This window comes from Pan troglodytes, chromosome 3 (genome assembly GCF_028858775.2).
Source record: "Pan troglodytes isolate AG18354 chromosome 3, NHGRI_mPanTro3-v2.0_pri, whole genome shotgun sequence".
In the NCBI taxonomy this organism is placed as follows: Eukaryota; Metazoa; Chordata; class Mammalia; order Primates; family Hominidae; genus Pan; species Pan troglodytes.
In genome coordinates this window covers 27,145,118-27,161,981 of record NC_072401.2, presented here as the reverse complement: position 1 = coordinate 27,161,981, position 16,864 = coordinate 27,145,118, and the positions used below count along the sequence as shown (strand labels likewise).

The window sequence follows — 16,864 nt, the reverse complement described above, 5'->3', positions numbered from 1 at the left end:
GGATTCGGTTTGCAGTATTTTATTGAGGATTTTTGCATCAATGTTGATCAGGGATATTGGTCCAAAATTCTCTTTTTTTGATGTGTCTCTGCCAGGCTTTGGTATCAGGATGATGCTGGCCTCATAAAATGAGTTAGGGAGGATTCCTTCTTTTTCTATTGATTGGAATAGTTTCAGAAGGAATGGTACCAGCTCCTCCTTGTACCTCTGGTAGAATTCGGCTATGAATCCACCTGGTCCTGGACTTCTTTTGGTTGGTAGGCCATTACTTATTGCCTCAATTTCAGAGCCTGTTATTGTTCCATTCAGAGATTCAACTTCTTCCTGGTTGAATCTCTCCTTGGGAGGGTGTTTGTGTCCAGGAATTTATCCATTTCTTCTAGATTTTCTAGTTTGTTTGCATAGAGGTGTTTATAGTATTCTCTGATGGTAGTTTGTATTTCTGTGGGATCGGTGATGACATCCCCTTTATCATTTTTATTGTGCCTATTTGATTCTTCTCTCTTTTCTTCTTTAGTCTTGCTAGTACTCTATTAATTTTGTTGATCTTTTCAAAAAACCAGCTCCTGGATTCATTGATTTTTGAAGGGTTTTTTGTGTCTCTATCTCCTTCAGTTCTTCTCTGATCTTAGTTATTTCTTGTCTTCTGCTAGCTTTTGAATGTGTTTGCTGTTGCTTCTCTAGTTCTTTTAATTGTGATGTTAGGGTGTCAATTTTAGATCTTTCCTGCTTTCTCTTGTGGGCATTTAGTGCTATAAATTTCCCTCTACACACTGCTTTAAATATGTCCCAGAGATTCTGGTATGTGATGTCTTTGTTCTCATTGGTTTCAAAGAACATCTTTATTTCTGCCTTCATTTCGTTATGTACCCAGTAGTCACTCAGGAGCAGGTTGTTCAGTTTCCATTTAGTTGAGCTGTTCTGAGTGAGGTTCTTAACCCTGAGTTCTAGTTTGATTGCACTGTGGTCTGAGAGACAGTTTGTTATAATTTCTGTTCTTTTACGTTTGCTGAGGAGTGCTTTACTTCCAACTATGTGGTCAATTTTGGAATAAGTGTGATGTGGTGCTGAGAAGAATGTATATTCTGTTGAGTTGGGGTGGAGAGTTCTGCAGATGTCTATTAGGTCTGCTTGATGCAGAGCTGAGTTCAATTCCTGGATATCCTTGCTAACTTTCTGTCTGGTTGATCTGTCTAATGTTGACAGTGGGGTGTTAAAGTCTCCCATTATTATTGTGAGGGAGTCTAAGTCTCTTTGTAGATCTCTAAGGACTTGCTTTATGAATCTGGGTGTCCTGTATTGGGTGCATATATATTTAAGACAGTTAGCTCTTCTTGTTGAATTGATCCCTTTACCATTATGTAATGGCCTTCTTTGTCTCTTTTGATCTTTGTTCATTTAAAGTCTGTTTTGTCAGAGACTAGGATTGCAACTCCTGCATTTTTTTGTTGTCCATTTGCTTGATAGATCTTCCTCCATCCCTTTATTTTGAGCCTATGTGTGCCTCTGCACATGAGATGGGTCTCCTGAATACAGCACACTGATGGGTCTTGACTCTTTCTCCAATGTGCCAGTCTGTGTCTTTTAATTGGAGCATTTAGCCCATTGACATTTAAGGTTAATATTGTTATGTGTGAATTTGATCCTGTCATTATGACGTTAGCTGGTTATTTTGTTCGCTAGTTGATGCAGTTTCTTCTTAGTATCGCTGGTCTTTACAATTTGTCATGTTTTTATAGTGGCTGGTACCGCTTGTTCCTTTCCATGTTTAGTGCTTCCTTCAGGAGCTCTTTTAGGGCAGGCCTGGTGGTGACAAAATCTCTCAGCATTTGCTTGTATGTAAAGGATTTTATTTCTCCTTCACTTACAAAGCTTTGTTTGTCTGGATATGAAATTCTGGGTTGAAAATTCTTTTCCTTAAGAATGTTGAATATTGGCCCCCACTCCCTTCTGGCTTGTAGAGTTTCTGCCGAGAGATCCGCTGTTAGTCTGATGGGATTCCCTTTGTGGGTAACCCAACCTCTCTCTGGCTGCCCTTAAGATTTTTTCCTTCACTTCAACTTGGTGAGTCCAACAATTATGTGTCTTGGGGTTGCTCTTCTCGAGGTGTATCTTTGTGGCATTCTCTGTATTTCCTGAATTTGAATGTTGGCCTGCCTTGCTAGGTTGGGGAATTTCTCCTGGATAATATCCTGCAGGGTGTTTTCCAACTTGGATCCATTCTCCCCATCACTTTCAGGTACATCAATCAGACACAGATTTGGTCTTTTCACACAGTCCCATATTTCTTGGAGGCTTTGTTGACATTTCTTTTTATTCTTTTTTCTCTAAACTTCTCTTCTCACTTCATTTCACTCATTTCATCTTCAATCACTGATACCCTTTCTTCCAGTTGATCGAATTGGCTACTGAAGCTTACGCGTTTGTCACGTAGTTCTCATGCCATGGTTTTCAGCTCCATCAGGTCACTTAAGTACTTCTCTACACTGACTATTCTAGTTAGCCACTCGTCTAATCTTTTTCAAGGTTTTTAGCTTCTTTGTGTTGGGTTCGAAATTCCTCCATTAGCTCAGAGCAGTTTGGTCATCTGAAGCCTTCTTCTTTCAACTTGTCAAAGTCATTCTCCATCCAGCTTTTTTCCGTTGCTGGTGAGGAGCTGCATTCCTTTAGAAGGGGAGAGGTGCTCTGACTTTTAGAATTTTCAGCTTTTCTGCTCTGTTTTTCCCCCATCTTTGTGGTTTTATCTACCTTTGGTCTTTGATGATGGTGACGTACAGATGGGATTTTGGTGTGGATGTCCTTTCTGTTTGTTAGTTTTACTTCTAACAGTCAGGACCCTCAGCTGCAGGTCTGTTGGAGTTTGCTGGAGGTCCACTCCAGACCCTGTTTGCCTGGGTATCAGCAGCGGAGGCTGCAGAACAGCGAATATTGCTGAAGAGCAACTGTTGCTGCCTGATCATTCCTCTGGAAGCTTCGTCTCAGAGGGGTACCTGGCCATGTGAGGTGTCAGTCTGCCCCTACTGGGGGATGCCTCCCAGTTAGGCTACTCAGGGGTCAGGGACCCACTTGAGGAGGCCGTCTGTCTTTTCTCAGATCTCAAACTCCATGCTGGGAGAACCACTGCTCTTCAAGCTGTCGGACAGGGACATTTAAGTCTACAGAGGTTTCTGCTGCCTTTTGTTCGGCTATGCCCTGCCCCCAGAGGTGAAGTCTACAGAGGCAGGCAGGCCTCCTTGAGCTGAGGTGGGCTCCACCCAGTTCGAGCTTCCTAGTCACTTTGTTTACCTACTCAAGCCTCAGCAATGGTGGTTGCCCCTCCCCCAGCCTTGCTGCTGACTTGCAGTTCAATCTCAGACTGCTGTGCTAGCAATGAGTGAGGCTCTGTGGGCGTAGGACCCTCGAGCCGGGGGTGGGATATAATGTCCTGGTGTGCCGTTTGCTAAGACCTTTGGAAAAGTGCAGTATTAGGGTGGGAGTGACCCGATTTTCCAGGTGCTGTCTGTCACCCCTTCTCTTGGCTAGGAAAGGGAATTCCCCGACCCCTTGTGCTTCCCGGGTGAGGCGATGCCTCACCCTGCTTCGGCCCACACTCGGTGGGCTGCACCCACTGTCCTGCCTCCACTGTTCGACGAGCCCCAGTGAGGTGAACCTGGTGCCTCAGCTGGAAATGCAGAAATCACCCGTCTTCTGCATCGCTCACTCTGGGAGCTGTAGACTGGAGCTGTTCCCATTCGGCCATCTTGGAACTGCCGAATGACAATTTCTTATGATGTCTTCCAAGTTCACTGATTCTTCTCTGCTTTTTCAAATATACTTTTGAGTCCTTCCAATAAAATTTTCATTTCAATTATTGTACTTTTCAACGCCAGAATTTCGGTCTGGTACTTTAAAAATGTAATTTCTATCTCTTTAAAACCTTCTGTATTAGAGGAGACATTGTCATCACACCTTACTTTACCTTTTTTTTTTTTTTAGACCGGGTCTCACCTGTTGCCTAGGCTGGAGTGTAATGGCATAACCACAGCTCACTGCAGCCTTGACCTCCTGGGCAAAAGTGATCCTCGCATCTCAGCCTCCTGAGTAGCTGGGACAACAGGTGCATGCCACTACACCCAGCTAATTTTTTTCTATTTTGTAGAGACAGGGTTTTGCCATGTTGCCTGGGCTGGTCCCAAATTCCTGGCTCAAGCGATTGTCCTGCCTCAGCTTCCCAAAATGCTATGATTACAGGTGTGAGCCACTGCATCTGGCCTTACTTTACTTTTTTAAGCATGGCTTCCTTTAGTTCTTTGAATATATTTATAATGGCTGCTTTGAAGTTTTATTTGGTTAAGTACAACATCTAGGCCATCTTACAAGCAGCTGGGGCTCATGATTGTTATTTGCTTATTTGTTTAGTGACTTGGTTGAAATATTTCATTTAAGTCTGTTTCTCCCAAAGTGTGAAGCCTCTGATGTACTTCAGAGTATGCCGCCTTGAGCATACACACAATCATCCTTCAATGACACTGGCTTTAGCAGGGTTTTTTTTTTTTTTTTTTTTTCAGACAGTCTTGCTCTGTCACCCAGGCTGGAGTGCAGTGGTGCAATCTTGGCTCACTGCAACCTCTACCTCCTGGGTTCAAGCAATTCTCCTGCCTCAGCCTCCTGAGTAGCTGGGACTACAGGCATGCACCACCAAGCCCGGCTAACTTAGCAGGCTCTTTGTCTCTTCCCCTGATCTCTGTGTTAAGCTTTCTGTCTTTCTCGATATCACAGCCAGATATTAGGTTCCTCTAATTGCCAGCTGATTATTCTACTGTTTTCAACAATGTCCTCATGCATAAATTGTACCACAGTCTGATTCAATTAAACGTATGGTCCTTTGTGAGGTCATTTTTGTGGCCAGTCTTTGAGGTTTGTCCTATCCCATCAGGACTCCTCCTAGTTATCTCTGTCTCTGGCTTTCTCTGGTAAACCAGCTGCTATGCTTTTAGCTTGTTACTCTTAAGTGTTTGCTATTAAAATCTTCATTGTTAAGAGCCCCATTAGGTTGGAACTTTCCTATACTCCATATAAAGTTAGTTCTTTGAGGAGAGCTTCAGAGTTACTGTTGTTAAGGCTGTCTCCCACTCTGGCCAAAATCTCTGAGTCATTTGCCCTGGAACCGGGTTGTGGACAGTGGCCTACTTTTCTTGGAGTGACACTTCTGCTTTGTCAGAAAGACACTGGTGAGGGTGGTAGCCTCTGGTCTTCTCAGCTTGCCTTTCCCATGTGGAATCTCTGTCCCCTCTATAAACAAAATGAGGTGAAAGCCGTTGAGGCCCTAGTATTTTTGGCCTGCTAAGTGGAGTCAGAGCTTTTGGGCCAGATCTCTGCCCTATGGGAAGGAATCTGACAACTTCCTGATGGTACTCTCTAGAATTTAGCATCTGCAACGGAGGTGAGGGAGATAAGAAATACTGGCCATCTGCCCCTCCTGTGGAGATACTGTAACCGTCGACTAGAAGCTGGAGGGAAATGGAGCCCCATCTTCCTGGCCACACATGGCTGAATTGAAGCTTCTGTCATGCTAATCTGGGGGTGAGGGGAGGCAAAAAGCAGGTCATGACTCAAGGGCCACAAATTATTTTTACCGAGATTTAGTAGCTTTTCTCAAATAAATGTTTTCTTCTTTGCTGACTTTTTATGTAACCTTAGGATAATTACCAGAGACTTTAAATACTTTTAAAAAAATAGTTTTTACTAGTTACAGTTTCCTGCTGAGGATGGTTCTGTGGAGCTTCTCTCAGACAACCATTTAAGAACTGATAATTTCCACTCTGTATTTCTGAAGTACAGAGGTTATTGGCAAACTAGTATTATTGTATAAATGAAGAATTAATTTTATTTATATAGGCATACCTTGGAGATATTGCAGGTTCAGTTCCAGACCACCACAATAAAGTGAATATCGTAATAAAGCAAATCACACAAATTTTCTGGTTTCTCAGTATGTATAAAAGCTATGTTTATACTACACTATAGTCTATTAAGTACACTAGCATATGCCCAAAAATACACATGCCATAAATTAAAAATACTTTCTTGCTAAAAAAAAATGCTAATGACCATCTGAATCTTCAGCAGGCTGTAATCTTCTTGTTGGTGGAGGGTCTTGCTTCAATGTGTATGGCTGCTAACTGATCCAGGGTGGTGGCTGCTGAACATTGGGGCAGCTGTGGCAGTTTCTTAAAATAAGACAACAATAAATTTGCTGCATTGATAGACTCTTCCTTTCACAAAATATTTGTTTGTTGGCACTTTACCCACAGAACTTTCAAAATTGGAGTCAATTCGCTTGAACCCTGCTGTTGTTTTACTAAGTTTATGTAATAGTGTAAACACTTTGTTGTCATTTCAACAATGTGTACAGTAGCTTCACCAAGAATAGAGTCCATCTCAAGAAATGACTTTCTTTGTTTATCCTCAAGAAGCAACTCTTCATTCATGTAAGTTTTATGATGAGATTGAAGCAATTCAGTCACGTATTGAGGCTCTACTTCTAATTCCAATTATCTTGCTTTTTCCACCACAGTGACTGTTACTTCCTCCACTGAAGTCTTGAACCCCTCAAGGTTATCCATGAAGGTTAGAATCAACTTCTTCCAAACTCCTTTTCATGTTGATATTTTGACCTCCTCTCATGAATCACAAATGTTCTTAATGGCATTTAGATTGGTGAATCCTTTCCAGAAGCTTTCAATTTACTTTTCCCAGATCCATCAGAGGAATCACTATCTATGACACTATATAGCCTTACAAAATGTATTTCTTAAATAAGATTGAAAGTCAAAATGACTCACTTATCCATGGGCTGCAGAATGGATGTCATGTTACTAGGCATGAAAACAACATTTATCTCCTTGTACATCTGCATCAGAGCTTTTGGGTGAATATGTGCATTGTGAATGAGCAGTAATATTTTGAAATGAATGTTTTTTTCTGAATAGTAGGCTTCAACAGTATGTTTACAATATTAGGTAGACCATGCTGTTAACAGATGTGCTGTCATCTAGGCTTTCTTGTTCCATTTATAGAGCACAGGCAGAGTAGATTAAGCATATTTCTTAAGGGCCCAAGGATTTTTGAAATGGTAAACGAGCACTGGCTTCAACCTAAAGACACCAGCTGCATTCGCCCCTAACAACAGAGTCAGCAAATCCTTTGAAGCTTTGAAGACAAACATTGACTTCTCCTCTCTAGCTATGAAAGTTCTAGATGGCATTTTCTTCCAATGGAAAGCTGTTTCATCTACACTGAAAAATCTGTTGTTTAGTGTAGCCACCTTTAACAATGATCTTTGCTAGACAGGGACAATTTGCTGTAGCTGCTACATCAACATTTGCTGCTTCACCTTGCATTTTTTAAGTTATGGAGATGGCATTTTTCCTTCAACCACATAAACCAACTTTTGCTAGCTTTTAATTATTCTTCTCCAGCTTCCTCTCCTCTCTCAGCCTTGATAAAATTGAAGAGATTTAGGGCCTTGCTCTGGATTAGGCTTTGGTTTAGGGGAATGTCATGGCTAGTTTGATCTTCTATTCAGACTACTAAAATTTTCTCCATATCAGCAACAAGGCTGTTCTCCTTTCTTATCACTCACGTATTCACTAGAGTAACACTTTTAATTTCCTTCAAAAACTTTTCGTTTGCATTTACAACTTGGCTGTTTGGTGCAAGAGGCCTAGCTTTTGGCTTATCTTGGCTTTGGGCATGCCATCCTCACTAGGCATAATCATTTCTAGCTTTTGATTTAAAGCCAGAGACATGTAACTTCCATTCACTTCAACATTTCAAGGCCACCACAGGGTTATTATTGGCCTAATTTCTATATTGTTGTGTCTCAGGGTATAGAAAGGACTGAGGAAAGGGAGAGAAATGGGTAATGGCCAGTTGGTAGAACAATCAGAACACATGCATTTATCAATTAAGTTTGCCAGCTTAAGGGTGCAGTTTGTGGCATTCCAAAATAATTACAGTAGTAACATCAAAGATCACTAATCACAGATTACTAAATCAGATATAATAATAAAGTTTGAAATATTGTTAAGAATTACCAAAATGTGACACAGAAATATGAAACAAGCTCATGCTGTTGAAAAAAATGGTGCTGATAGACTTGCTCAATGCAGGGTTGCCACAAACCTTCAATTTGTAAAAATAACAATATCTGTGAAGCACAATAAAGCACAATAAAGTGAGATACACCTGTATATTCAAAAATTTACTGAGTACTAAGAATTAGGTACAGGGCTACATATTAGCTACATAAACTTTTAGAAGAAGATTTTTGTATTCTCCAACTTTTAATTAATAACTAACTTTATATTAAAATGGAATTTTAAGTCCACTACTTAAAAAAACAAAAAATTTTAATTATGCATTTGAAATCACAGGAATCTCTTAAAATTGTTTCTGGGGTTATTTAAAATTTTAACTTTATAAATAAGTCTTATAAAGTCTTTATACTTTAGCTCTTGGAACATATGATAAACCTTCTTGAGAGATGCTTATTTAAGTTTATATTCTCTCTTAAACACATATACACCACAATACCATTTTCAAACAAAAACCTGCTCATACAAACAGCAGGGACCAATTTACATTTAATCAAGCAGAAATCGCTGTGTAGAATCTAGGTATTTCCTTTATGACATTTGTATTGACATTCATTCAAAATCAGATTATTAATATGTACATATCTTTTTAAAAAAGAACATCATGTAGGCAATTCTATATAAATTACATATTTTCTATTTATGATAAATGATTTTATTCTAGATGTGAAAAAGTAAGAATCCAAGCATCCACAATATCTGCAAATGAAATGATCAAAGGATAATCACGACACTCCAAATTGATTTTGAAACATTATTTTTCAATATCTTTAATTTTAAAAGTATAATGCAAAATGCTTTCTCCAAACATCTTGGAATGGCTTAAATATGAATTTGACATCTGATTTAAGCATCTGTGCCAATAACAAAGATAGAAAACTTACCTGCCAATAATACCTCCTTGATGTACCATATATGACAAAAAGAAACAATTGGGAACTCTTATTCTCCTATCTAATTTCACAGTAAAAACAAAAGGTAATCTTATCCCAAACTTAGAACATTTCATCCGACAAGCATGCCATGGATTACAAAAAGATTTAATCAACAGCAGAGATATCTCCTAAAGTATCATGATATAGAGAACCTAAAACAAGAACACTATGTATTTTTATTTTTAAACTTACCTGATATAAATAATCTTCAAATACAAAATAATAATCATCATTGCTTGCTGTCAACTTCACATCCTATAATTAAAAGTAGACAGTACTGAAAAGAACTCAAACAGATCTGTCTGTAGTACTAAAGCATACACATGTATTTAGAAGCACTACTGCAATAAATTTATTACTTTATGATTATAAACTTCTCAATTAAATTTTATCATTGCTATGTATTTACTGAACTAATATATGTGACACATTATTTGACCTCGAATTCCTCATACTTTTTAAGGTCCCATTAGTAATTCTTTAATATTTATTTCAATTTTATCTCCTTTTAATCTAATATTTAGATGGCTTAAAGCTAAAAAAGAAAAGCGGATGCAATCATAACATCCAGAAGCAACCATAACGATCTGGCCCCAAATTACTGTTCCAATCTCACTGTTCAAGTCCAAATTCTTGCCATTCCCACAAAAGACCAAATATCTTCCATGCCTTTGTGATTATTCACTTGCAAGTCACCACTTGTTACTGAGAGAGCAAGAGTGTTGATTTTCTGCATTATGAGTTTAAGGGCCAGTTCACTGACTTCCCTGGATAGCATATTAGTTTCCTTCTTTAAATATATTCCTATTCTCACTTTCTGACTTGAGTCTACCTTAATGATTTCTATGAGCCTCCCTATGACACTTTAGCCACTTTGAGCTCCAACATCTTAAATGTTTTTTGTATATGTAGTACCACCACAGTGCTTAGCACCTAAATACCCAATACATATTTGATGAGTGAGTAAAAATAAATGTGATAAAATTATTAATAGAAATTAATTATATTTTCCTGTGATATAATTCATAAGTATATAGGTACCCCTCCAATAACAAGCAAACAAATGAACAAAAGTCTAGAAAAATGAACTAAAGCATTTGTGTTTCCCCCAGGATTGTCTCTGAATATTATGTCCAGAGTTGGAAACTGCTGCTTGTGTGCTTCAGTGTAAAGAACATAAAATTCCAACAGATTTAACTAAGATTTGAAATCCAGTTCCACTACTTTTAGCTGTATGACTTTGGTCAGTAACTCTGAGGCTAGATCTCCATATCCATAAATGAGGATACCACTGCCTCCTTCAGAAAGGATGGGTAAATGCCTAGCACAGTATCAGATAAAGAGTAAACATCCAGAAAGCTTTTTTTAAAAAATTCACCAAAAGCCCTTTTACTTATAATAGTGTTCATCTATTTATAAGTAAATATAGATCCCAAACCTTACATGTATCCAAAATCTCCAGATGTAACTATACCATGCTTTTAGACCCAATATATAATCAATTCAACAAGTACTGATTGATTGGTTGGGATGAAGGATACAAAAATCAAAACTTCAAAAAACAAACAAACAAACAAAAAAGAAGACAAATAATAAATGTTTACCATCAAGAAGTCTACAATCTCACTGGCAAGATAGTAAAAACATGGGAAAATCACAAAGAAATGTTACAAAAATCCATGGTCAAATAGCTCTAACAGTCTATAAAATTCAACCAGGCTGTTGAGCAAAGTAGCAATCAGGGGAGGATGGAAAGAGTCATAGATGACTCTGGGGTTAGCGAATGTGTGCTAACTCTGAAAAAACCATAATGACACAGATTAAGGAGAAAGAAACAGTCCAGCCTTTTATGTCAGAAGACAACCCAGACAAAGGTAGAGATCAAGCATTCTCAACAGGGGGATACTATTGCCTCTGTGGGCATGAAAACTGGTTCCTGGAGGTCAACAAATTTTACATATTACAGTGGTATGTGGCCGACCAGAGCTCATCCCTACCCATCCAAATCTTATTTTTTGTTATTTACTTTTTCTTATTAGAGAGAAGTTAATTAATCTTTCTCTCCAGGAGCGTGATAATGAAGAAAGGTTGAAAAACACTAGTATAAATTATCAGATTATAGTAAATGGTTGAAAACTATAGAAAGTATGGATACAAGGCAAGTTTGTTAAAAAAAAAAAAAAAAGAACCATTTAATAAATTAGCCTAGGGAGGGTTCAATGATGTTCTGTACTCACAACATCATTGGCTCAGAACATCTATGACTTTCCATCCTCCCCGACTGCTACTTTGCTCAACAGCCTGGTTGAATTTTGTAGACTGTTTGAGCTATTTGACCATGGATTTTGTAACATTGCCTTGTTCCATTCATTCCTTTAACCTTTAAAAGAATTCCACCTTGTTTTCAGTTAAATTTAAAATAAGTCTTTGCTATAGGGAGCTGTAACAACAGGGATTTTTTTTTTTAAATGATCATTCCCTTAACGGCTGACTTCAATAATGTTTGGAGTGATTGGCAGAGCCCAACTAAGGCAAAAATAACCAGAGACAGATATCTTCCTAAAAACATTCACGTTGCGCACAGCTTAGATGCCATTAAAACTTTCATCCAATTCCTCAGGCACAAATTACTTCCTTCTTGGAACAAATTTTCTTTACTGACTCAAACTGAAATTTGTTTTGGTGACAAAGAGAACTCTCATCCTAGCACTCCTTACTTTTTTTTAGCTTTTTCACGTGTGAGTTTCCTCTCATTTGACTAGAAAAGAGGCTAACGGTCTTACAGGCCAAAAGATCTCTTACATTTTTGATAAAATAATCCACTGAGCATAATAATTTGACCTCAAACTTAATAGTAGTACCTGTGATCCAAATCTAGTGAAAAACCTCTGTGAGATACAAGACTTTCCATCAAAGGACTGTATCCTCTAAACTCTCATTTCCACTTACTGTAGAGCTTAGTGGTTAAGAATACAGTTCTGAAGTCAGATTGGCTAGGTCTAAATCTTGGCTTCACTACTTCATATGTTAATTTAAACAAATTTCTTTCTTTATCTCAATTTCCATAACTACTTTCTGCTTTGTTATCACACATGTGTCACTATGTTGCTGGTAAGTAAGGAAATGATGTTAGTATAACATGGAAATTGTATTGGTTCAGATGCAATTTTTCTTAAGCAAGAGGAGCTGGAGCAGAGGGAGGAGAATTATAACCAACAGCAGGAAAAAAAAATGTCTTCAGCTCAGCTGCTGCTGCACAGGCATGAGACTTTACAGTTGCTTTTTAAGAACATTAAAAACAGGCATTGGCACTGGGGCTTCCTCTTGAGAGAGGCACGCTCCCAGCCCAGCACATTTCTTCACTGCTGTTCTCTTGCGCTCACCTTAACAGTAGCCCCAGTGGCCCAGAGCACCACTTCCACTTGCATTATTTTAGCATTTCTGTTTTATTATTTTTATACATTTTTAATAGCTCCTACCAGAGTAGCCTGCCTGAGCTGTCTGATTCTTCTCCCAGGCCACCAATGATTGCTTTTGTTAGTACTCTGATTACAAAGTTGCAAAAATTTTGAGTGGGTCTACCCCAACCCTGTTTTGCCCATAAGCTCTGTTATTTTCAATGCGTGGTTTTACAGAATGCAAGTTTTTCCGCAGAAAAACAATACATTTATAATGCATAGCCTAAATGTTGGTATCTGCTACTCTTAGGTAGTTGTATGCACTAAATAGTGATCTATGTAAAGGGTTTGGAATACTATACGGCACAGTAAGCAGTCATTTGTTAGTAATAGTTATTATTACCCCTGGCCATGTTCTACTCAGACACATTTTCAGGTCCTCAATATGTAATCTTCTTTTTCCCATTTCTGAGACCTATAATAATATGCCTTTCTCTATTATATTTCAAATCTAAATTTTAAATCTAAGACTTTTAAACTGCCTAATATTAATTCAGAATTATTCATATCCTATATTACACATAAAGTGTTAGCTACACCAGACCAATCTGGTTCAACTTCTATGTAACACAGTTATGAGCTGTTTTTCAGTTGCCATGGACCTCCAGGTTGAAGGTCACGTAACCTGAGCATGGCCAGATGAACCAAGCATGCAACCACAGGTGGAACCTATGTGATACGACTAAAGAGTGGGGTCTGAATTAAGAAGTGGACACCACATGGCAGTATCCAGGATTCAATCAGATCAAGCCCTGGCATCACCCCATGGCAGGATCCAGTCCGATCAAACCTTTCTAGCTACAAAAACCCAGTGCTTTGGTGCTTGGCTTTCTATTGTGTACTGGAAAATGGACCCTGTTTGGCTCAGTGATGAAAGCATTAACTCAGCTCTCAGCTTGATTATCAGATGCTTGGAGGCAAAAACTCAATGTGTCTCTACCTTAAAACCTGAGATATACTTAGCCATATGTCTAGAAACTAAAAGAAATTAAAAATTAAAAATGACTTCAATATAAAGAAAATAAACAAGTAGGCCCTAAAGAATCATAAGATAAAAATATTATAATCCGGTTTTGCTTTTCAGTTGCTTTTTACTTGGTTTGTGTAGAAAGCTTGAATTTAGAGATATAAGAAATGCTTATCTTAATAAAAAAATAGGAGGACTAGGAAAGAATCATGAAGACAGCTTCAAAGGGAAAAAAGATAACAGAGAATGCAAACTGCAAATTTTGAACACCAACTTTAACTTTATATGTATAAATCTAATCACTTAAAATTATTTTTCAAGGTTAATATATATCATTATACATAGCACAGGCTCTGCATACTGAAGAATCTCAATTTTAAATTATATTAATGAAAAGGAAAAACTAAGCTGACTTTTACTTACTTTATAGATTAGACTGTCCACCAAAAGGTCATGTTGTATCACATTGGTCTTAAGCTGCTCATAATACAAGACATCCTAAATTTAAAAGTAAAACAAAAAAATTAAAGGTCAATCACATTTATAAAGTCAGACTTAAACTCAAATAATAATAGTATTCTAAACACTAAGAAGGGCAGGAACTCAGTGTTAGTCACTACTATAACCCTCACGCCTGACTAATAGTAGATGTTCAACAAATATACTTACTTCTATCACTTAGGATAACATCTGGCACCTGGTGAGTATTCCGTCAATATTTGCTAAGTTAACTATAATTTAACTTTAATAGCAAATACAGTATTTATTAAGTACTTATAGGTGCCAGGCACTATTTTACCCACTTTACATGAGTTAACTCATTTAATCCCAAACCAACAAAATGAATTAGGTCAGTGATTATTATTCCCATTTATGCTTGAGAAACTGAAGCCAAGAGAGAAAAGTAACTTGCTATCCAAGGCCATAAAGCTAGTAACATTTAACCTCAAGAAACCTGGCCCCACAACCTATACAAAAAACTCAGAAGGATTACTTTATACTGCCTTTCTAATATCTAAATTATTACAAAATAAAAAGTTTAAGCATAACAAAGAACTCCTGGTAGTAAAAGCAATCATATAGGATATAAAGTCAGCTTTTAATATTAGAATATGGTCCCATATGCTTGAGCTCAGGAGTTTGAGGTTACAGTGAGTTATGATTGAGCCACTGCTCTCCAGCCTGGGCAACAGACTGAGACCCAGTCTCTAAAATGAATAAATGAATAAATAAATAAATACAAGAATATGGCCACATAATATTATAAAATCTGATTAACTGCACAACGATGAGATTAGGCTAATGTAATAGAGAATAAGAAGTGGAAAAGAGGGAAAATGGAAAGTGGAGAGAATAAGGGAGGAAAGGAAGAAGGGGGAGGAGGGACTAGAGACAGTAATCAAGTTAAGCATCAGGTTCATAGTTGGTCAGGGCATTAAGGATGAAGGTAGGGATCAACTGGGTAATAGTTATGCTAACAAGAGATGCAAATAGTATCTCGTTGCTTTAGCTGACATGTGTATTGCTCCAAATCCCTCCTTTCACCTCTCAGGCACTTTAGCCCTAGCCTCCTCTCAAACCCAAAGGCAATTTAGGACAGCGGATCCGTATGACTCCTCCTGACCTCACAGAAGAGTTGTGGGATAGGGTCGTCTGAGGCAAGGAGGAATATTTACTGCATGTAGCTGCCTTGCCAGGATAAATCTGACTCTGTGTTTCCTGAAATATGATTTCTTCATTTCAAAAGATGTTTAATACATAGTTCTTTGGCTTGAGTCAAAGTGCTCTTTGCCTAATGATGATCAGGGCATTTACTGGCTATTTTTAGTCATTTAAATTTTAATTAAAAAGCCTTAATTGGTCCTTATTGATGTTTTCATTTTTTAACTAAAGCAAAATTATTTTACTATTTTATTTATATTCCATTGTATCTACTGAATCTATCTCTCTGGCTAGAATGCAGGCTCCTTAATGGTAGAAACAGCACCTAATTCAAATATCAATTCCTGCCAGTTGGCATAAGTAGAGTAATGCAAAAGCTACGTTTAGGGGTTTGCCTCTATTTAAAAATAAGTTTAAAATTACAAACTAATATATGACCATTAAAACAAGTGAAACAATCTAGAGTAAAATAAAGAAAAAGTTAAACATCCTTTTTCCTTCCATTCAACCGTCCCAAAATAATTAATATTATTTGTATTTGGTATTGTATTTGTGGTGTTATTTGTAATTTGTATTCTTCCATGCTTATACCTATCTCCATGCTTATATGACTATGTAATCATAGTTGGGCGTTTGTGTTGTCGTTTTTCAATATGAAATGGAATCATATCATAGTCATTATTCAGCTTCTCTAACCTAATGCCATATCATGGTTTTCCTTCTTGTTAAACAATACACATTTAACTCATTCTTTTTAATAGTTACATACATTTTAATATTTTTAAAGCTGTGGTATAGATTTGTCACAATTTGTTTAATCATATCCCTATAGATGGATACTCAGGTTGTTTGTCCCTACAAATAATGTTGTAATAAATATCCTTAGGCATTATGTTTTTATATCTACAGAATAAATTGGCAAAGGCAGGATTATAGACTGAAGGCTGTATATATATATATATATTTTTTTTGAGACGGCATCTCACTCTGTCGCCCAGGCTGGAGTGCAATGGCACGATCTCGGTGCACTGCAACCTCCGCCTCCTGGGTTCACGCCATTCTCCTGCCCCAGCCTCCCGAGTAGCTGGGACTACAGGTGCCCAGCACCATACCCGCCTGATTTTTTTTTGTTTTTTGTATTTTTATTAGAGACGGAGTTTCACCGTGTTAGCCAGGATGGTCTCCATCTCCTGAACCTGGTGATCTGCCCGCCTCAGCCTCCCAAAGTGCTGGGATTACAGGTGTGAGCCACCACGCCCGGCCAAGGCTCTATGTATCTTAAACTGGGCCACAAATTGCCTGACTAATCTCAGAAAAAAAATCAATTCAAATTCCCACCAGCAACACGAGAGCACATTTTATCTATGTACTCACCTCTTTTAAACATTTTCATGCATGAGAAACATCTCATTTTTGTATTAATTTGCACTTTCCCAACTCAATATAGTTGAAGAATCTTTCATATATTTATTGGCCATTTGAATTTCCATTTCAATGATTTGTCATTCATAACATATACCTATTTTTCTATTAGATTATCTTTCTTGGATTGAAAACAGAGTTGAAGCCATTAGGGAATAGGTGACTTGTGGATGAGACAGTTCAGGGAAAATGAATAGAATAAGATCAAAATGGAATTCTGAGAAATACATGCACTTAAGAGCCAGCAAAGAAATCCAAATGGAGACTAAATAAAGAAAAACG

General features: G+C 37.8%; 1 protein-coding gene across 18 annotated transcripts in view; it reads right to left on the bottom strand.

The window, feature by feature from the left end:
• The window catches only part of TBC1D19 (TBC1 domain family member 19), a 185,504-nt gene that overhangs the window by 72,180 nt on the left and 96,460 nt on the right, over positions 1-16,864 (bottom strand). For all 18 annotated transcript variants that reach the window (XR_010156505.1, XR_010156508.1, XR_010156501.1 and 15 more), the window contains 2 exons: positions 13,922-13,996; positions 9,266-9,328 (listed from right to left, as the gene is read on the bottom strand). Coding sequence is in view for 6 of the 18 variants with exons in the window: in XM_063809445.1 (XP_063665515.1) it covers positions 9,266-9,328; positions 13,922-13,996 (138 nt within the window). In the remaining 12 variants the exon portion in view is untranslated. The remainder of the gene's footprint in view (positions 1-9,265; positions 9,329-13,921; positions 13,997-16,864) is intronic.